The 22,555-nt window shown below is 43.4% G+C and overlaps 1 protein-coding gene across 1 annotated transcript; it reads right to left on the bottom strand.

Moving 5' to 3' along the window:
• Positions 1–814: 814 nt before the first annotated feature.
• Positions 815–21,419, bottom strand: SMU1 (SMU1 DNA replication regulator and spliceosomal factor). Its single transcript, XM_079959537.1, has 12 exons — positions 21,287–21,419; positions 16,691–16,901; positions 15,396–15,548; positions 13,220–13,330; positions 12,365–12,493; positions 10,279–10,398; positions 8,930–9,046; positions 6,926–7,053; positions 6,720–6,846; positions 5,784–5,951; positions 5,231–5,383; positions 815–1,831 (listed from the first exon to the last, which is right to left on the bottom strand). Exons 1-12 carry the CDS (start codon positions 21,310–21,312, stop codon positions 1,733–1,735), a joined length of 1,542 nt encoding a protein of 513 aa, XP_079815663.1. The 5' UTR covers positions 21,313–21,419; the 3' UTR covers positions 815–1,732.
• Positions 21,420–22,555: the final 1,136 nt, after the last annotated feature.

Raw genomic sequence — 22,555 nt, 5'->3', positions numbered from 1 at the left:
AAGACCCTGATGTTGGGAAAGATGGAGGGCACAAGGAGAAGGGGGCGACAGAGGACGAGATGGTTGGATAGTGTTTTCGAGGTTACCAGCATGAGTCTGACCAAGCTGCGGGGGGCAGTGGAGGACAGGAGTGCCTGGCGTTCTCTGGTCCAGGGGGTCACGAAGAGTCGGACACAACTAAACGACTAAACAACAACAAGTCCTATCTCTGCTCCAGAAGAGCTTAGCTGGCTCTGCCTTTCCACCCAAACACTGCAATATTAGCATGTTTTATATCGGTCTGCTGGATATGTAGCAAAGCTGTCCTATTTTTCTCTCTACTGTAAGGTATTGGATAAGAAAACCTACTCTATGGTTCCCAACGCTTGGGAGGAAAAGCACATAAAACACGATAGAATTGTAGAGTTGGGAGGAATGATCATCTAGTCCAACCCCCTACAATACAGGAATCCTGCCCACAGATGTCCCTGGATGAGCAGGAACTACCAACCTTCTGGTTAACAGCCAGGCACACTGTCCCGTTGCACCAGATACATGCTCAGTGATTTGCTTGATAAAGGACAACCCTTGGTTAAAACTACACATAAGGCAACACCTCAACATACGTAAGCATAATTAGTTCATGCAACAGATAACTGCAGGTTATCAGGTGAGAATCCTAATCACATTTTGAACGGTAAGTGGCTGCTTGCACAGAGGCCCAACTCAAAAAAGCAACTGCCAGCGGCTGTTTTGACAACAGTGACCATTCCAAGGGCTGGAAATCAGCTTTTACAAGTTCAAAAAGGAAAGCTAGACCCCTACACAAGGCAGATGCTTTTGTAGCAATACTTTATTGTATAATAGGCACACTTAAAAAATAAAGTACCACCAAACAAATGGCTCCAAATAAAAGCTACACAAGTCTAGAAATCAGAAAATGACCACTGAACAAGTTTGATCATCAGTCAAGGTGGCTTAAGATCAAGACCAGACACTAGCTAGATGAGGCTTATTTACTAGGACAATAAGCAAGATTGACTAAAGCTCACACATATTTTGGAACACTGCAAAAAGAAATCTATAAAACTATATTTTCTAAGCTAATCCAGACAAAGCTATATTTTAAAAGGAGAATAAAGTCAAATGTGTTACCCAGAGCAGAAAACTCCACAAGAACGTTACTGGGGATTCATTTTGAGAAGTTCAGAAGATTTATCCACTCCCCAGCCAAAGTTAAATGCTTTGAAGCCCCATGCCTGTTAATGGACCGTATTCTCTTCTTAACATGTCCATTAAAACTGATGGAATTTTAAAAAGCTTAGCTTTGGCAAGAAATGTGTCTGTTTTAAGTAGAATACACCTTATTTCCATGGGATAGTTGGGACAGAACATGGATGAAATCAATTTCACAGAAACACCAAATGTTTGCTTTTCTTCACTTTGCCTTAGCCAGAACAATATTTACATTTAACATTCAATTAAAACAAACAGGAAATACATCTTAAAGGATTTTTTTTCCCTTTGCAGCAAAGTGCTACACCGGGGCAAGCAACTAGCAAATATTCTACTAACTGGATTTATTGCATTTATTTGCAATAAATAAATTGCTAATTTATTGGGACATCTTAATATGAAATTTATATTCAGCTGAGATAACTTTTGGACCTCCTAGGAACTGAAAACCACCCCACAATGCACTGTGCCATTGCATTCAAGATCTCCATGAACTGGAGGGAATTAAAAAATCAGTTTATGGTTTCCAGAGTTTCAGCAGCCCATCTTCACTATAGGTAGCAATCAAGTTTTGGTGGGGATGGTGAGCGATACCAATAACATCCTTTTCGTGTACCTGGGTGTAAAAGAAAGTTAATTAATCTTTCCTAGAATTTAACTCAAAATCTGCAAGCGTGAAGGGTGAAGACATAGTATTAACATCCCAGAAATAATTTGTACATCCTGCCCAGTTCATAGTGAGGGATATATATGCCTGATAATGTTCTTCTAAAGCAGGCTTATCGGAAGTCATTTGCCAGGTAGTTCATGTGTATACATCTTTGCAGAAGAAAAGTAGGGGATAAGCCGCCTAGCAAAGATGCCATAGAGAAGGCAGGTGTGGGGAAACTTTTCCAGCACAAGAGCTTCTCAATCCCTTCTGTACAATCTTGTGGGAGCTGCGTGCCAGAGGTGGCTGGGGCCAGAGGCAGGAGGAGGTGGAGCAATGAATGGAATTTTACCTTTGTGCAGTAGGCTAGTTTCTAGACACAATTACATACACATCCCTCTCTCCATCTTCTACCTGGGCAAGGAGCAGGCACCATCAGAGTTCAAGGATGCATTCCAGCCAGGAAAAAGCCCTCAAGGAGGTTGCAAAACAGGGCTGGTGAGTGGAGTGACTAGGAAGGATGTGTGGCGTGGGGAGAGTTCTGGGGCTGCATAAGAGAGGCCTCAAGGGCCGCATTTCACCTCCAGGCCTGGGATTCCCATCCTTGCCATAGAAGAGGACAATACAGAGGTGACAAATACAGTCATACCTCGGGTTGAATGTGCTTCAGGTTGAGCGCTTTCGGGTTGCGCTTCGCGGCAACCCGGAACTAATGGAGTGCTTTACTTCCGGGTTTCACTGCTTGCGCACACTCAAAATGACGTCACATGCATGCACGGAAGCGACAAAACGTGACCTGCGTATGCGCAGTCGCGTCTTACGTTCCATTCAGGATGCGAACGGGGCTCCGGAACGGATCCCTTTCGCATCCCGAGGTACCACTGTATGGGGATTTGAGGGAAATGATATGCTAGGGCTGAGGATGCAATTCAGGGAAGGAGACTAAATAGCAGAGGTGTTTAGGAATGTGCGAGAGAAGACTTTAGAGCAGGAGTCGGGAAACATTCTCTTATGGCAATATGTTAGGGCAGGGGTCGGCAAGGTTTACCTTGCCTGGGCCGGATCGGTCCCGCGGAGATCCCTCCGTGGGCTGGATCACACCGGATCGCACGTGCGCATGAACGCGCATGTCTGCGGTTTCCAGCGCCTGCGCAGATGCGATTTCCGGAGCCGTGGAAGCGAGTCCCCGCGCGGTGCAGGTTTAGCACAGTGCGCCAGGACTCCCTGAGCGGGCGGCTCAGTTCTGGGGTGGCTCGTGGACTGGTTAAACGGCCTCCGTGGGCCGCTTCCGGCCCATGGGCCGCACGTTGCCGACCCCTGTGTTAGGGCCTGCTTGCCATCAGAGGTGCAGCCATTCCTCTGCCTCCCCCCACCAGCAAATAATACCTATAGATGGGCATAATTCAGGAAAACAGCCACAATCTGTCTCTTACAGTCAGCACATTCCAAAAATTTCAATGGAAGGTTTTTCCACCACTGTAAATTGCAGGCGCCAGTACACCCAGTAGCTTGTGGGGCTAGGAAGCCTGTCTTTAATCCTTTACCCCTCTCCCCACTCAGTTGTCCTCATCCAGATTGGCCGGCCCTGCAATTTGCATTAGAATCTCCACCCCCCGCCACAATCCCCAGCCCATTGGATCAAATGGTAGATCTTTTTACAATGCAAACTACAGCTATAGGCTATCTTGTGTGAACTCAGATCACAGTGGAGGCAAGGGACAAAAGCGCCCCACTAACAGGGTACCAACAAGACTGATGGTCCAACACCTGCAATTTACTATATTTCTCTGCTGGCTGGAGAGGAAGAAAAGCCCCCTCCCTGGCAAAAAACAGAGGAGTAGTGGTGGGATCAAGGAGGAGAGGCCCCACAGGCCAGATGAGAAACCTCTGCAGAGTGGGGGTTCCCTGGTCCGATTTAAGCATTTTCATTTGCTTTTCTGCCTTCCTAGCCTAGAGTGTACCAAGGTGGAGCCTCTGGGACAGCATGAGAGGTGTGAAGGGAGCTCCAAGCACATCGGCAAAAACTAGGTCACCCCTGCTGCTGCTAAGATCCTCTGCTGGATCTCCTCCCTCTGTGTAAGCGGAAGGAGCCCTTCCATTTGCAGAAGCATGGCTGGGATTCGCATCACAGTAAATGAAAAGCAAGGAAATCTCCAGTTCAGCTCCTCTCTGCAATGTGCTTAATAGGGACTCTCAATTCCCATCACCCACCAGCAAAAATGGAGATAAGAAAACTTAAGTACTTAGCAAGGGGTGTTGTATGGACTACTGAGACGATATCCTTGACATGCTTAGAACATTCACAAGTAATGCAAAAGCATCGTTGTCAGGATCCTTTTCTCCCCTGAATGATTAAAAAATGAGGAATGCAGCATAATCTCCATTAGGTAAAGTAAAGGGACCCCTGACCATTAGGTCCAGTCATGGCCGACTCTGGGGTTGAAGTGCTCATCTCACTTTATTGGCCAAAGGAGCCGGCATACAGCTTCTGGGTCATGTGGCCAGCATGACTAAGCCGCTTCTGGCGAACCAGAGCAGCGCACGGAAACGCCGTTTACCTTCCCGCCAGAGCGGTACCTATTTATCTACTTGCACTTTGACGTGCTTTCGAACTGCTAGGTTGGCAGGAGCAGGGACCGAGCAACGGGAGCTCACCCCGTCGCGGGGATTCGAACCGCCGACCTTCTGATCGGCAAGTCCTAGGCTCTGTGGTTTAATCCACAGCGCCACCCGCGTCCCTATAATCTCCATTAGCTGCAGCCAAAAAAGGTAGCTGAGATGAGAAAATGCTCAGTGGCATGTCATGAGTTTTGCATTACTAAATGTTATGGCAGAGGGAGATCTTTTTGGGAGCAGTTACACAGCAGCTACAGCACATGCTTCTGGCTAAAGGTTTGGCCTTGGACTGAAAAAACACTTATTTTAAATGTATTACCATATTTTTTGCTCTATAAGACTCACCTTTTCCCTCCTAAAAAGTAAGGGGGAATTAATGGAGCGAATGCAGGCTGCGCAGCTATCCCAGAAGCCAGAACAGCAAGAGGGATTGCTGCTTTCACTGCACAATCCCTCTTGCTGTTCTGGCTTCTGAGATTCAGAATATTTTTTTTCTTGTTTTCCTCCTCCAAAAACTAAGTGCATCTTGTGGTCACACCAGACCAGTCTTATAGAGCGAAAAACACGGTACTTTATGCAAACCATTTATCAGCCTTTTAGCTAAGATCAAGTGTAGGGGGACTAAACCTTTGAGACAGAAGGTCTCACCTGCTTGTGGTAAAATTACAACTTCCAAACTGGGATCAGGTCATACCCAGCACTTCATAAGGTGTTTACAAAGATGCACATGCTGCCGTCTCTGCTACTTACCGTCAACGTTCTCTCCAGCTTGCCAGTCACTGTGCTGAAACAGTACAGCACAAAGTCTTCACCCACACAGTAGATCCACTCGCCTCGTGGAGAAAGGGCACAGCAGACAAAGTCACCACCTTCCCTCTTCCCAGAGCTGAAGCTTCTCACAATCTACAAAGTCAATATATATTGGTATTTAAATCAGCTGCACATTTGTTGGGTGAGTGAATTGCTTGAAATATACCGAAGGATCCCATAGATCAAACAACACATAATTAGACCTAAGGGAAAACAGAAGCAGCATAACCCTCAGGGATCCATCCCATATTCTCTGCTTCAGCACTGCTGAGAATGCTAATGAGAACAGGGCTTGCAATTATTACTTTTGGAGTCCAGAATATCGGACATATTGAGTCCAGAATCCTATTTAGTCACAATGACTTACAAACAGCCCCACAAATCATTTAGAAAGGGAGAAGTGAAGGAATCTGGACTAAAGAAACAGAATCTTCCCAAATCCAAGAGGACGTGTTCCCAGTCATTTCAAACCTGTTGTCCTCCGATAACATACCTGCCCCTGCATGTTCATAATGACAACTGTGTTTGATCTGTTGCAAACAACAAAGTGTTCCGGATTCTTAGGCAGCAAAACCACACTGTTGACGGTGATGTCTGTCCCAGCTGTGCTGCCGAGTGATTTGAAAGTGTTACAACACTCTGTAGTCTTCATATTCCAAACCTGGAAAACAGAACAAAGGAGAAAAGATCAGTACCGTCACATAACATATATAAGCCCAGCTCCAGAGTTCTGTCACACCTTGGCAGCATGCCAAGAAATGGAATTCCACTTCTGCAAAATGATAGTAATGTTTCACGATATGGTGAGGACCACATCCCTTCAAAACATAGACATATAAATGTACTATATAGTTTGGAAAGTTGCTTGTTTGCTATGCACGTTGACACTTCTTAAAATACAACGAAATTTGCATGGTGGCTCCTGTAATCAAGGAGCAGGTTTTTGTTTGTGTTTTGATACAGTTGGATGCCATTATGAATCATGGTGACAGATTAAACTTTTCAGAACTGCACTGATTTTTTTGCTTTACTAGTTTAAAATAACAATGATGGTCTACTTTTTTATTTAAAAAAGCCAGTCCATAATTGGTGGTTAAGGTCTGGTACTGATGGTACTGGTATTTAAAACAAGCCAAAAAAATACATAAAAAAATACAACCTACTAAACAGCTGATTAATCAAATATCTACAATGCTTCTAGAAAACAGCTTGGCTTCAACTATGGCATCTCTTCAGAGAAATGCTACTTCATAATATTTTAAGAAGCTGCAACAGGCAGAGAAGACTTGTGATATAGAAAGTATTAAATGTATGTTTTACTCCCACAATCCAAGCTGGTGAGAATTTTCTTTACAAAAGTGAAATGAGCAAACACTTCAGCTAAGCAAGCAAAATAAACAGCTACCAAAGGCCAGTAGGCTGATCTTACCTTCACAGTGCCATCCGAAGATGCGCTGATAATGTAATGCCCATCCTGTGTAAATGTGGCTTCGTTAACAAATGATGAATGACCACGAAATTCTTTGAGAGTCTTGCCAGACTTCAAGCCATGAATCCTGCCGCAGAATAAAAGCTATATTAACGTCGCCCAACCAAGTAAGGCTGAATAGCAAAACTTAGCAAAATGAAAGGTACCTGATTGTTTGGTCAAAAGAGGCACTAAGAATCTGACTGCTGTCCTTTGAAAAACTCAGGCAGGTGACACCTTTGCTGTGTGCTCTTTCGAATCGCCTCAAACACTGCCCACTCTGAATCTTCCAAACCTGGGTAGAGGAGAGGGAAATAGAAAATCATGTGCAATTTATTTCTGTCCCTGGAAAGCCACCAACTTCAGGCTAGTTGGAATTTCTTGTTATTGACTATTATAAAAACTTGAGAAGATCCTGCTGATTTTTCTTTTTCTTATAACAAGACTCGTAAAGGAATTCTGTTAATTTCATTGTATAATTGTTTCTGTCCCTAGTTTATATACATCCCACCTATTTTAAATTATCGTATGTTAGAACTTGCATGATTTGGATGTTTTAATTTGTTCTTACTGGGTCTGTAACTGCATAATGAAACTGTGGTCTGCAAGAGAATCACAACCAGACAGACTATTGTGAACCCCCAATTCTTGCCCACAGAGGAAGCTGCCCTAACATTTTTGCATGAGTTACTGTTATGGCCGTGCCTCCTTTCAAATCAGCGTCTGTCGAGTGAGAAGGTAAGGAATTCTGCTATGCCTCTCTGTCAGTTGTGAGAGAATTGTTTGATGATTCCTGATGCAGAGAAGTAGCAGAATGACACCCTCCCCCAAGGGAGCTGTCTGTAATGTACCTTCATGAGGCACAGCTCCCTACCTACAAGCCTTCCAATCTGGAAAGAGACTGCAGAGACACTAGACCAGGGCTAGGCAATATATATATATATATATATATATATATATATATATATATATATAAATATTTATTCAAAATTTAAGAATAACAAAAAGAAGAAAAGAAAATTACAAAATACAAAATATAAAATACAGAATACAAAAAGACATAACAACGCCAAAAGAGAAAAATAAAAATAGAAAAAACTAATTAATCCTTTGCATAACTTTCTTCCTTTACTTATTTCCTTGACCTCCTCTCACCTCCCAATTTTGTATTCTAATTCAGATCGTTATTTCAGCAAACCCTTCCAACCTTATTTTCATTTAAGTAGTTTAACATAATATATTACAATTTAACATCCTCTCTTTTCGTCAATTTCATCAACTCGTCTTTACTTAGTCCTTTATGTCATTTCAACCAAAACCATCTAGTTTTCTTTTTCCAACATCTTTCTAACAGTCCTTAATTTTACAATATTTTTGAATATATACTTTAAATTTTTTCCAATCTTCTTCCAGTGACTCTTCTCCCTGGTCCCGGATTCTGCCAGTCATCTCAGCCATTTCCATATAGTCCATCACTTTCATCTCTAGGCAATTTTTTTTAGCTGTGGGCCGGTCCACTGTCCCTCAGACCTTGTGGCAGGTCAGAGAAGGAGCACCGGGGGGTGGGGGTGGAGCTGGAAGAAGAGGCGAGGAGGGCAAGTAGTCCTCCTCCCCATCCCCAGCTGCTGAGCTTACCTTCCCAGGAGCTGCCGCCACCACCCCCACTGCTGCTTCTCGTGGGTAGGCGGAGTGAGCTTGTCTGCTCCGCTCTCTGGCCCACAGGAGCACCAGGGTGGCAGCAGTGGCGGGAAGATGAGCGGCGTGAAAGGGCTGGCTCCGGAGAGGGGCAGCTTAAAATGGCGCTCAGCCAGCCCCCTTCCTCCTCTAGGCAGGGTGGGGAGAAGCCAGGAGGAGGGAGGGAGGTAGCGGCGCCGCAGTGTGTATGAGGGAGAGGAGGGGATGGAATGGCGCAGCCCAAACGAACAGAAACCCCACCCTGATCCACGGACAGTCCGTGGGCCAGATCCTGAAGGCAATTGGGCCCGATCCAGCCCACAGGCCTTAGTTTGCTGATCCCTGCGCTAGACCAGTCTTACACTTTCTGGGTATAACAGTGAATCTTGTTTTAATTCAGAAAGAAGTAGGCCTCAGCTCTCAAAAGTTTAGGAAACATGGCTTAAGATCCCCTCTCTGGATCAGTTTTCTCTCCTCTCATTCCCCAAAGTGCATACCTTGATCTTCCCATCCTGTGCTCCAGTTGCCAGCATTTCTGTATCCCTACTGAAACACATGCATAGAACCGCATCATCCATCATCATAAAGTTATCCTGAGCTTGGTATTTCAGATCCTAGATGAAGTAATGAACAAAGGATCAGTCACTGAAGGAGAAAAAAGAGCCACCAGGAACAGCAATGCGTATAAGAGTCATACCAAAGGAGCTGACTTACTCATGTCTAAACAGTACTGTCTAATGGCGCTGGGGCCTGAACTACTGAGCCTTTTGGTCGGCGGTTCAAATCCCCGCAATGGGGTGAGCTCCTGTTGCTCTGTCCCAGCTTCTGCCAACCTAGCAGTTCGAAAGCACACCAGTGCAAGTAGATAAATAGGTACTGCTGCGGCGGGAAGGTAAATGGCTTCTGTTGGAATGTCCCGTTGTGTCATAAATGGTTCAGTCATGCTGGCCACATGACCTGGAAAGCTGTCTGTGGACAAACGCTGGCTCCCTTAGCTGAAGTGAGATGACCGCCACAACCCCACAGACGCTTCTGACTGGACTTAACTGTCCAGGGGTCCTTTACCTTTACCTTACTAATGTGACCAGCAGTGGAGCTCAAAGTTAGAAGCCTTTCTTAGGTCTTACACATGAGATTCTTTATAATAGATGCTGAAGCAAATCTTGATTTAATGCATCTTCTTAATGCAATTAAATCAAGATTTAGTCTACCAAATCTAGCACTAGGTGTTACATGGTAAAAGCAGGATTCCCAAAAACGCTTGGTTTGGAAGCCTACATAACATCTTTGTCACTTGAGACCTATATTTTCAGAACCCACTTTATTTTTTGTGATTCCATTTTTCTTGTAATTGTACGTTTTAAATGTTTTTAGTGTTGTATTTCAAATTGCTGCAGACCGCCCTGGGACTTTGAACAAGTTGCTCAGTCTTGAAAATGATGCTGACAAGTGTCAAATTTGTATTGTTTTAAAATTCAAATGCACTGTGCATTCAGAGTTCCTAGTTACACTCCAGTTCCATTGGGGAAACTACACAAATCATAAATGTTGCTTATTTACCTGAATTTAGTACCGTAAGCCCACAACTTACGTGGGGCTTATGTTCTGGGGGTCGCTCCTAATGCCAAAATTGTAGATAGTCAAAGCCCACTGGGTTCAATGGTGGGTGGGATTGCCAAAGTAATTTCCCCCAGAATGTCGCCCCCTTCATTCCCCCCTTCCTTGTTTTATTTTATTGTCTAAATCTGAATGCGCACAAGTTAAATGAGTGCAAGCTAAGGGCTTTACTGTCAAAACACAAACTATGTACTGAACAATCCACTTGAAAGGCCATGCAGTGTTTTACCTTCCTGATTTTGCCAGTGGTGAAGTTCCATACTTCAATGAACCCATCAACAGAGCCAGTGACCAGATACTGACCATCTGGGGAAAATCGAGCACACTCCACATGAGACTTCTGGCCAAACTGTTTTAAGGGAACAAAAAGAAGGATTTCACGCAATGCCAATTTCATATAAATAACCCTCTGACACTGGAATAGGATACTATCCTAGACTAAATAATGACAAAACCTCAGCCCTCACATCACATTAAGTGCTCAAACTCTGTGGATATTTTAAAAATGCGCAACTCTTTCTGAGGAAAAGTATCCACAATGCTTGCAGCATACAGATTTTGTACCAATTTAATATGAAATATTTATGAAAGCCTAATTTGTGTTAACTTCCAGAAACTGAACTAAAATAGGGTGGATACAGATCTGTATTGCGCAGCGTAGAGCTCCTGCTGGAGAAATGGAGCAGCGAGGTGATTTTTGCCAATTCCTCCTTCTCCCTGCAGCGCCCTGAAAAGCTGCTCTGAGAGTAGGAACAAGTAAGAGGTAGTGCTTGAGAGAGAATTGGGGGAGATCGTCTGACCCCCTTTCTCTAGCAGGAAGCCTCTGCTGGATCTCAGGGGGGCTTGTCGCTACCAGAGGGGCAAATCTGGATTGAACCCAATTACTATGTATATGCTTTGGTTCATGGCTTTCAACCTAGCCAAAGAAAAAGTTACTTTCATCATAAAAATCCTATTTTATATTCTCCCTCTACAGGTGGATGGAAGGAATCAATCAATCACCACTGGATGCCATTTTGAGCAAGAAACATAACAAACCCATTTAGCATTCTTGTGTACATGTCTGGTATGCAAGTGAGTCAAAAAATGCATCTTTAATTTAACTTAATCTAATCATTTTAGTTTAATGACCTGTTTTATATCTTGTCTTTCCTCTCAAAGTAGCCCAGGGAGGCAAACACAGTCACTTAAAAAAAACCAAAAACATTCTGAAACAATTAAAACATTCTAAAAACAGGTAGGTAGTCGTGTTGGTCTGACACAGTCGAAATATATAAAAAAATAAATAAATTGTCCAGTAGCACCTTAGAGCCCAACTAAGTTTGTTCTTGGTATAAGCTTTCATGTGCATGTATCTGAAGAAGTGTGCATGCACACGAAAGCTTATACCAAGAACAAACTTAATTGGTCTCTAAGGTTCTACTGGACAATTTATTTTTTATATATTCTAAAAACAGTTTCAGTTAAAATAATTATTTCATCCAGTGATCTCACTTGATTTCTAGTCCAATATCAGCTACAAATATAAAAATGAGAAAGGCTACAAATGTGTTTCATCAACTTGCTTGTGTGTTTAAATATAGCAGGTATTCAGACCAAGGACTCAGCTACATTAGGTTTTTTAAAAAGCGTTTAAAATGCATTATAACACTATGTCAGCAGATGGCAACGTAGAGATCCGTCTTTGGCAACGTGTGTTACCATTATGAGGTTTATAAAGTGTTTTCCTGAAGGATTTTTTTAATGTGTCTAGATCCAGCCCAAGTTCAATATGACTCAAAAGCCAGATGAAAAGATACGTCTACTTTGCATTTCATGCAACAGGATCTACAAGATATATATAAATTGGCATCAATGAGAGAAAGTGTGCTTTTCAGAGCTTACGGGCATGCAAGGAGGATTTCAAAACTAATCACTAAAATGTAGGGGATTGAAAGTCAAGAGCCGTCAGCAATCTCGAATGTAACTACAGGAATCTCCTGCAGCCAATCGGAAGCCGCGGAAGCCCCGTCGGACGTTCGGCTTCCAAAAATAGTTTGCAAACCAGAACAGCCACTTCCAGGTTTGTGGCATTCGGGAGCCAAAACGTTCGAGAACTAAGCTGTTTGAAAACCAAGGTCCGACTGCACTGTATCCTTTACATGTTATTTAAATAAACTCCAGGCTTGTGCCCAGGGGAAGTCACTTCGGTGCTGCTAAGGCAGCCATTTGACTTCACCCCTGGAAACGTACTCCATTGTCTCTCGAGACAGATGGACGCCAACAATTCAAGAAGAATTTGGCCCATTCCTAGCAAGTGGTAATCAGGGACTCACCTTAATATGCCGACTCAGTTGTGTGGGGAACTTTTCCTCTTCAACATCTTTGACAGCTGCTTTGCCTCGGAACAAATCAATTGTCATACCAGGAGGAAGGAGTCCCTGGTGCTGTTGCCATTTCAGTGCCTGAGAAATTAAGAGGATTAAGGCACAGATCTTGGTAACTTTTTAAATGATATTCCTTACACTGATATACCTTACATTGGGAAGTTGCATCTCAAACATCAGCTGTGACCTTTCCTTAGTGGTAAAAACTTGACTATGATCATCCACCTACACTGCCGAAGGGTCTGTGAACATAGATTTGTTCTTGAGACTTATTTATTAAATCTATGCCAGGAAAAGAATCTTTTGAAATGTGAACTGGAAGACTGTGGTTTTACTAAAACAAATTGTATTTAACTGAATAATAACAACAACAACAACAACAACAACAACAACAATAATTTATTATTTATATCCTGCCCATCTGGCTGGGTTTCCCCAGCCACTCTGGGTGGCTTCCAACAGAATAATAAAATAGAATAACCTATTAAACATTAAAAGCTTCCCTAAACAGGGCTGCCTTCAGATGCCGTCTAAAAGTCAGATAGTTGTTTCTTTCCTCGACATCTGAAGGGAGGGTGTTCCACAGGGCGGGTGCCACTACTGAGAAGGCCCTCTGCCTGGTTCCCTGTAATTTGGCTTTTCGCAGCGGGGGAACCGCCAGAAGGCCCCCTCAGTGTCTGGGCAGAACGATGGGGGTGGAGATGCTCCTTCAGGTATACTGGACCTTTCAGCAGTTCATGAATAAGGATCTCTATTTTCAGTTTCATACAATGTAAGTCTTGGGGGGGGGGGGGGGGAGAATACCTGTCCCAGCAATGCCATAAGACGAGATGGAGGCACAACACTGACTTCACCGGCCAAGGCTTGGGCAATAGCAGCTCTCCGCTTCTCTTTGCTGCTCCCATCTGGATATGCCTAACACAGAACAACGGAATACCTCAGTTTAGTTTTCAGGGCTTGAAGGAACTTGGTAGGAGCAACTGTTCTAAAAAAAGGTAAGACCCTTCCCAGTTGGAATGAAGAAAAGCTACTTATCCAACAGGTATCAATCTGTTTTGTTCATTAAGGCAAAGCAGAGATTTGTACTGCTTCCATCTCCCATAAACTTAGACCAGAAAAGCAAAGAGTGGAAGGTATCATTTGGAGCACAGCAAACACAAGGGAAGAAGGTCTCCACAATTCCACAACCTAATAATAATAATAATAATAATAATAATAATAATAATAATTTTTACCCCACCCATCTGGCTGTGTTTCCCTAGCCACTCTGGGCGGCTTCCAGCAGAATATTAAAATATAATGATTCATCCAGTATTAAAAGCTTCCCTAAACAGGGCTGCCTTCAGATGTCTTCTAAAAGTCTGATAGTTGTTTATTTCTTTGACATCTGATGGGAGGGCGTTCCACAGGGCGGGTGCCACTACCGAGAAGGCCCTCTGCCTGGTTCCCTGTAACTTCACTTCTCGCAGTGAGGGAACTGCCAGAAGGTCCCCGGCGCTGGACCTCAGTGTCCATGCAGAACAATGGTGGTGGAGACTCTCCTTCAGGTATACTAGGCCGAGGCCATTTAGGGTTTTAAAGGTCAGCACCAACACTTTGAATTGTGCTTGGAAATGTACTGGGAGCTAATGTAGGTCTTTCAAGACTGGTGTTATGTGGTCTCGGGGGCCACTCCCAGTCACCAATCTAGCTGCCGCATTCTGGATTAGTTGTAGTTTCCGGGTCACCTTCAAAGGCAGCCCCATGTAAAGTGCATTTCAATAGTCCAAGCCGGAGATAAGCAGAGCATGCACCACTCTGGCAAGACAGTCTGTGGGCAGGTAGGGTCTCAGCCTGCGTACCAGATGGAGCTGGTAGACAGCTGCCCTGGACACAGAATTAACCTGTGCCTCCATGGACAGCTGTGAGTCCAAAATGACTCCCAGGCTGTGCACCTGGTCCTTCAGAGGCACAGTTATCCCATTCAGAACCAGGGAGTCCTCCACAACCGCCTGCCCTGTCCCTCAGAAACAGTACTTCTGTCTTGTCAGGATTCAACCTCAATCTGTTAGCCGCCATCCATCCTCCAACTGCCTCCAGACACTCACACAGGACCTTCACCGCCTTCACTGGTTCCGATTAAAAAGAGAGGTAGAGGACCCCTAAATGAGACCTGATGGTACCAACCCAACACTCGCATGCCACTTACTCAAAAAAGCAAATTGCTGAAAACATTAGGCATCATTTCTGATGGAATTCCTAATCCGTATGAGGATCGTAAAATTGAAGGGGACCTTGGAGGCGAACTAGTCTAATGCCCTACTCACTATAGGCAACCAAGAGCTACAGCATTTGTAGCAGATGGCTGTCCAGTCTCTGTCCAAAGACTTTCAGTGAGGGAGAGCCGGGAGAGCCCATTATCCATCATGTTAACTTCCATTATCAATTGAAAGGCTATATAACACATACAGTGGTACCTTGGTTCTCAAACGCCTTGGTACTCAAACAACTTGGAACCCCAACACTGCAAACCCGGAAGTAAGTGTTCCAGTTCACGAACTTTTTTTGGAAGCCAAATGTGCTCCGTTTTCAGTGTTACACTTCTGATTTGAGCGCCACACTTCCGTTTTGAGTGTTACGCTGAGGTCTGTTTTGGCTATTTTGCCTTTTTGCGGCTCTTTTTTTGTGACTGTGTGGAACCCAGTTCAGCTACTGACTGACTGACTGATTGATTGATTGTGTGACTGCAGTACATTGTATACTGCTTTCATTTTATGGATCAATGGTCTTGTTAGATAGTAAAATTCATGTTAAATTGCTGTTTTAGGGGTTGTTTTTAAAAGTCTGGAACGAATTAATCCATTTTGCATTACTTTCTATGGGAAAGCGTGCCTTGGTTTTGGAACGCTTTGGTTTTGGAATGGACTTCCGGAACGGATTAAGTTTGAGAACCAAGGTACCAATGTATATAAAAACAGATTTTTGATTAGTATAGGCATACCTCACGAGGATCAAAATAGGATCTGGCCAAAAGGTTTTCAAGGTGGATGTAACGCTCTGGCTGAGTTTGCTTTAGCATGATCATTGGGTCAGTTTGTCTCAGGAGAGATCTGGCAGCACCCAATTCACGAAGCTCTATCAATTCCAAAACTACCTGAAATATCAGAAGAAAAACAGCATTAGTAAGCAGCATTAATGTTTAATGTGGTACGCATATTCAGTATAAGAGCAAGCTGCACAAACAGAAGATCAAAGTTTCAGGCAGCTTAAGTATGCAGGTTTCAGAAATGGAGAAGTGGTTTCAGATACCGTATTTTTTGCTCTATAAGACTCACTTTTCCCCTCCTAAAAAGTAAGGGGGAATGTGTGTGCGTCTTATGGAGCGAATGCAGGCTGCGCGGCTATCCCAGAAGCCAGAACAGCAAGAGGGATTGCTGCTTTCACTGCGCAGCGATCCCTCTTGCTGTTCTGGCTTCTGAGATTCAGAATATTTTTTTTTCTTGTTTTCCTCCTCCAAAAACTAGGTGCGTCTTGTGGTCTGGTGCGTCTTATGGAGCGAAAAATGTGGTGACCAAAATCCGTATCTTGCTCTGTTGGCCTTTATTATGACAAGGATTAGTCAACTAATACTAAGAGAGTCAGCCCTGAACCCCACCTGAACGCATCAAGCACCAGATTAATATGCTTCCTGCATCTATCTAGTCTCACTTTATGAGACTCCATTTATGATATGAGGCTAGTTTTTTGAATTACAGGTAAGAGTACAAAAAAAATGCCTTCCCTTCACCACAGACACCAACGACACTGATGTGGAAACAACAGAATTTGAAGCCATAATATTCTCAGCATCACGTGATGATGGGAAACAGTTCTAGATATACTCTCCATCTATGGTTTGGTTGGTATTTAGCAGGAGAGGACGATTACTAGCATGGTTGAGAAATAGTACCCTTAAGTGCCACCATACTTCTAGAAGACAGGTGAATAATTATTTATTCTGACAGCCTTTTAATGCCACTGTTATTTTTCAATACATGTATTTTAAATGCTTAACTTTTTAATGAACTTGCAATTTCCTTGCAAAATATATTAATGTGAAAAATTAAAACAGCAAATATCAGAAAAAAGTTGGTTCAACTGTTCTCAGACCTAATATTTTAGTCTTAGTTGGAACCCATTACATCTTCACGGAGATAAAACTATAAATGCAAAGCTACAGAGAAAGAGATTATTTTCTGGTGAATGATAAAGGTGCTATCAGACACGAACTAATATTACTGCAGAAAGTGTGCTTACCTGCTCATACAGATCAATAAGTGTTTTGTCTGGTAGTTTTAATGACTGTATTGCCTGCAGTACTGTGTCCCAATGGCCACTGTTAATATCTGCAACAAAACTCTCAATGCTGTCCACTGTGTTCAGTGACACTGTGGTCTCTTCCTGTAGAGTGGCCAAGGCACGATGCAGACTGTTCTCCTTCAGGTACTGCATAATCAGTCGGATAACACTGAGCGAAATAAACAGGAGGAACAATTAATTTTGTATGTGCATACAGTCCTCTAGGGCAGTGTTTCCCAACCTTGGGTCTCCAACTGTTTTTGGACTACAACTCCCATCATACTTAGCGAGCAAGACCAGTGGTTAGGGATGATGGGAAGTGTAGTCCAAAAACAGCTAGAGACCAAAGGTTGGGAAACACTGCTCTAGGGCATATACAGAGCAATGAGGGGGGAAATACAGCAGCTGATGAATAAGCAATCCATTTCCCCAAACTTATCAGATCCTGGTTCATTGTGGGGGAAATTATGGAATGGGAATTGGAGATTTATGGCTTGCGATGCCATAAAGGAAAATTTTCTAAAGATGTTTTATAGATGGTACATAACACCTAGCAAAATATTCAAAATGTATAAAACAAAATCCAAAATGTGTTGGAGGTGTAATCAAGCAGAGGGGACGCTGCTACACATGTGGTGGACCTGTAATAAAATTAAGAGCTTCTGGGATATGGTATATGAAGAGCTGAAGAAAATGTTTAAACAAACCTTTATTTTTTAAAAAACAGACACTTTCCTGCTGGGCATACTAGACTCCTATGTAGCAAGTGAAAATAAGAGAATATTCCTGTATGCAACATCGGCAGCAAGAATCTTAATTGCAAAAAAAATGAAAAAAGAGATAGTACCAACAAAAAGAGTGGCAAGATAAATTATTTGATTACCTTGAATTGACCAAAATGATGGATACAATTAGCAGACAATCTAAACAAAAATTCCAAAAAGAATGGGGAAAATATAGAGATTACCTTAAAAAAAAAAAAAGCAGAGTCCTAAAATCAATGCCTGGACTTGCTTTGAGTAATTTTTACAAAACAAAATATTGTGTAAAAGTATAAAATATAGAGAAAACTAGGAAAAAGGAAATGAGAAAGAAACAGTTTACCAAATATGGAATTAGACCTGCATTGAGGAGGAAGAAAGTCAATTAGAAAAAAATAAGAATTGAAATACGGATATACGTTACCATTTGTTTTGTATCTGTATTTGTAAAAAGCTCAACAACTTTGGGCAATTTCCCCCCTCCATTTTTTTTGTTGCGGTCCCAAAAAATAGGGGTTGTCTTATACATGGGGGCGTGTTATACACAGGAAGAAATACGGTATACAGTGGACGCTTGGTTTGCGAATGTGATCTGTGCGGGGTGCACATTTGCAACCTGCAGCGTTCGCAACTCACGGGGTTGCGATTCAGTGCTTCTGCACATGTGCAAAGTGCGATTTAGCTGACTATTTCTGGGTTAGCGGAGTCTGTAACCTGAAGCATACGTAACCTGAAGCATACGTAACCTGAAGCGCCTGTAACCCGAGGTACCACTGTAGCTTGTTTAGCTTACAGTGGTACCTCGGGTTACATACGCTTCAGGTTACAGACTCTGCTAACCCAGAAATAGTACCTCGGGTTAAGAACTTTGCTTCAGGATGAGAACAGAAATCGTGCAGCGGCAGCGAGGCAGCAGGAGGCCCCATTAATAATAATAATATTTTTTTATTTATACCCCGCCCTCCCCAGCCAAGGCCGGGCTGAGAGCGGCTTACAAACAATAATAAAAACAAGATGAATGATTACAACTTAAAAACAAAAAATAAAATACAACATTAAAATAATGGAACATTAAAATATTAAAATGTAGCCTCATCGCAGGAGGAGAAGAAAAAGAAAAAAAAAGAGAGAGGGAGGGAGGGAATCAAATTGGCTCCAAGTCAAAGGCCAGGTGGAACAACTCTGTCTTACAGGCCCTGCGGAAAGAAATCAGATCCTGCAGGGCCCTGGTCTCATGAGGCAGAGCGTTCCACCAGGCCGGAGCCAGAGCTAATGTGGTGCTTCAGGTTAAGAACAGTTTCAGGTTTATAATGGATCTCCAGAACGAATTAAGTTCTTAACCCGAGGTACCACTGTAAATCTGGCACTGGGTTTATTTTTATTTTTATTTTATAATATTTATTAAGGTTTAGCATAACAAAACAAATATCACAATCAGAAAAAACAAAAAGGAAAGACAATCAAAAACAGCACAATTCAAAAATGAAAAAAAGGAGAGATAATCAGAAAAAAGCAAAAAACAGAGAAAAAATTATTTCTTGCTTACTATCTTTATAACCCTCTTTCCTGACTTCCTCACATCTCCCTTTTCTGTGTTCCCCTTTACACAATCAGATTCAGCAATTCCCTACCCTCTTTCCAGTCTTATTCAGTATTATACATTTCAACCTATTATGCCTTCGGTTTCCTTTCCTTTTAAAACCATTTATCGCATGTTCTTTATAACTTAATCCTTTATATCATTTGTTCAGTCTAAATCTGGCGCTGGGTTTAGACCACAGCGGCACCCGCGTCCCTAAGAGACCACCAGGGTCATCTAGTCCAGTGTTTCCCAACCTTGGGCCTCCAGCTGTTTTGGGACTACAATTCCCATCATCCCTGACCACTGGTCTTGCTAGCTCGGGATGATGGGAGTTGTAGTCCAAAAACAGCTGGAGGCACAAGGTTGGGAAACACTGAATTTCTAGTCCAAGCCCCTGGGGCAGGACTGCCTGGGTGGCCTCAGAGCAAATGCACCCGCACCGAGTACCAGCAACTGCAACCAAGCTACGAGAAAGCTCCCTCCTCGGCAATGTGGCTAATGTGGTGCTTCAGGTTAAGAACAGTTTCAGGTTTATAATGGATCTCCAGAACGAATTAAGTTCTTAACCCGAGGTACCACTGTAAATCTGGCACTGGGTTTATTTTTATTTTATAATATTTATTAAGGTTTAGCATAACAAAACAAATATCACAATCAGAAAAAACAAAAAGGAAAGACAATCAAAAACAGCACAATTCAAAAATGAAGAAAAGGAGAGATAATCAGAAAAAAGCAAAAAACAGAGAAAAAATTATTTCTTGCTTACTATCTTTATAACCCTCTTTCCTGACTTCCTCACATCTCCTTTTTCTGTGTTCCCCTTTGCACAATCAGATTCAGCAATCCCCTACCCTCTTTCCAGTCTTATTCAATATTATACATTTCAACCTATTATGCCTTCGGTTTCCTTTCCTTTTAAAACCATTCATCGCGTGTTCTTTATAACTTAATTCTTTATATCATTTGTTCAGTCTAAATCTGGCGCTGGGTTTAGACCAGAGCGGCACCCGCGTCCCTAAGAGACCACCAGGGTCATCTAGTCCAGTGTTTCCCAACCCAGCTGTTTTTGAACTACAATTCCCATCATCCCTGACCACTGGTCTTGCTAGCTCGGGATGATGGGAGTTGTAGTCCAAAAACAGCTGGAGGCCCAAGGTTGGGAAACACTGATTCTAGTCCAAGCCCCTGGGGCAGGACTGCCTGGGTGGCCTCAGAGCAAATGCACCTGCACCGAGTAGAAGCAACTGCAACCAAGCTACGGAAAAGCTCCCTCCTCGGCAATGTGGCTAATGTGGTGCTTCAGGTTAAGAACAGTTTCAGGTTTATAATGGATCTCCAGAACAAATTAAGTTCTTAACCCGAGGTACCACTGTAAATCTGGCACTGGGTTTATTTTTATTTTTATTTTATAATATTTATTAAGGTTTAGCATAACAAAACAAATATCACAATCAGAAAAAACAAAAAGGAAAGACAATCAAAAACAGCACAATTCAAAAATGAAAAAAAGGAGATATAATCAGAAAAAAAGCAAAAAACAGAGAAAAAATTATTTCTTGCTTACTATCTTTATAACCCTCTTTCCTGACTTCCTCACATCTCCCTTTACACAATCAGATTCAGCAATTCCCTACCCTCTTTCCAGTCTTATTCAATATTATACCTTTCAACCTATTATGCCTTCGGTTTCCTTTCCTTTTAAAACCATTCATCGCATGTTCTTTATAACTTAATCCTTTATATCATTTGTTCAGTCTAAATCTGGCACTGGGTTTAGACCACAGCGGCACCCGCGTCCCTAAGAGACCACCAGGGTCATCTAGTCCAGTGTTTCCCAACCTTGGGCCTCCAGCTGTTTTGGAACTACAACTCCCATCATCCCTGAATAGCAAGACCAGTGGCAAGGGATGATGGGAATTGTAGTCCAAAAACAGCTGGAGGCCCAAGGTTGGGAAACACTGAATTTCTAGTCCAAGCCCCTGGGGCAGGACTGCCTGTGTGGCCTCAGAGCAAATGCACCCGCCCCGAGTACCAGCAACTGCAACCAAGCTACGAAAAAGCTCCCTCCTCAGCAACCCGGGAGCGGGGGGGGGGGGGGGGGAGAGGACAAAGGCCTGGCGCCGAAATGGGAAGAGGACAAAGGCCTGGCGCCGAGGCACGAAAGCAACGCAGCGACGCCGCCCGCTCCCCGAGCCCAGCCAGGGAACTCACTCCGACGACTCGATTTCGATCGACATGATGAACTAACGGCCCGTCGCCACCCGGAGAAACTCCAAACCCAGGCGGCACAGCAACAAGCCGCCACTTCCGCCCAGTCACTTCCGCCCAGCCACTTCCGCTTCCGGGGTCATGCCCCCTCACGCGACCCTCATAGACTTATGGCTTGTAGACTCCCGAGGTTTGTGGAATTCCGGGTTCCTTTACACTCCCCTCCCCCCCCCCGCCCAGCCACACTTTCAAAACGAAAATTTGCCGGTTTCCCCCCTCCCACATCGGTAAGAAATACATTGGGAAACGCAACTAGGATTGTTCCCAGTACCACTCGATGCCCTTGCTTTCGTGTTGAAAAGATGCCAGTCCCAATTCTGCAATTTAAAAAAAAATATGTTTCTGATACTATGCTACAGTGAAATGTTTTAGATATTTGTTTGATTGCCCTTGAATCTTCCCTGCTATCCGCTCCTGCCACACCAATGTGGGGCATCACGTTACCTACCCCCCCCCCAAAGTGGAAATAAGAAATACGCATTGAATTCAATCAATGGAAATTGCTTTCGAGCTTTTATGTATAGCAACCCCTCTGCAGACTAGAAAGGGAAATTTCAACATGGAACTGCTCGGTTATAGTTCGGTTAGACGTTAACTTAATCGGTACTTTATGTTGGTACGATATCGGTACGATATTATGTTGTGGCAAACTGCTGCTGTGGAAACAGGTAATCCTTGTGGTGTCTTAAAGAAAACAAGAAAAAAGCTTTCCCCAGAGAGTCCGTTTCATCAGATGAAGTGAAATCCTGCATTGAAAGGAAATATATACACACACAGCTGTGGTGGGGGCCGGAATGTAGAAGAGTGAGTAATAATAATAATCTATAATAATTTACTATTTATACCCCGCCCATCTGGCTGGGTTTCCCCAGTCTTCTCTAGAGGATTACTGTGCTCGTTTTGCAATCATTTAAGCCAGGTCTAATAACTGAAATAGGGATGCAGGTGGCGCTGTGGGTTAAAGCCTCAGCGCCTAGGGCTTGCCAATCGAAAGGTCGGCGGTTCGAATCCCTGCGGCGGGGTGCGCTCCCGCTGCTCGGTCCCAGCGCCTGCCAACCTAGCAGTTCGAAAGCACCTCCGGGTGCAAGTAGATAAATAGGGACCGCTTACCAGCGGGAAGGTAAACGGCGTTTCCGTGTGCGGCTCTGGCTCTGGCTCTGGCCAGAGCAGCGATGTCACGCTGGCCACTTGACCCGGAAGTGTCTCCGGACA

Source organism: Podarcis cretensis (genome assembly GCF_951804945.1).
Source record: "Podarcis cretensis genome assembly, chromosome: 17".
In the NCBI taxonomy this organism is placed as follows: domain Eukaryota; kingdom Metazoa; phylum Chordata; class Lepidosauria; order Squamata; family Lacertidae; genus Podarcis; species Podarcis cretensis.
This window is presented reverse-complemented; position numbering and strand designations above follow the sequence as displayed.

Excerpts from the sequence above, each read along its gene's own strand:
- SMU1 (XM_079959537.1), bottom strand. The coding sequence starts at position 21,312 with ATGTCGATCGAAATCGAGTCGTCGGA. Across the intron at positions 5,952-6,719 it reads CTTCGGATGGCACTGTGAAG|GTTTGGAATATGAAGACTAC; the intron begins GTAAGATCAGCC and ends TCTGTTTTCCAG. Across the intron at positions 1,832-5,230 it reads AGCTGGAGAGAACGTTGACG|GTACACGAAAAGGATGTTAT; the intron begins GTAAGTAGCAGA and ends TTTTACACCCAG.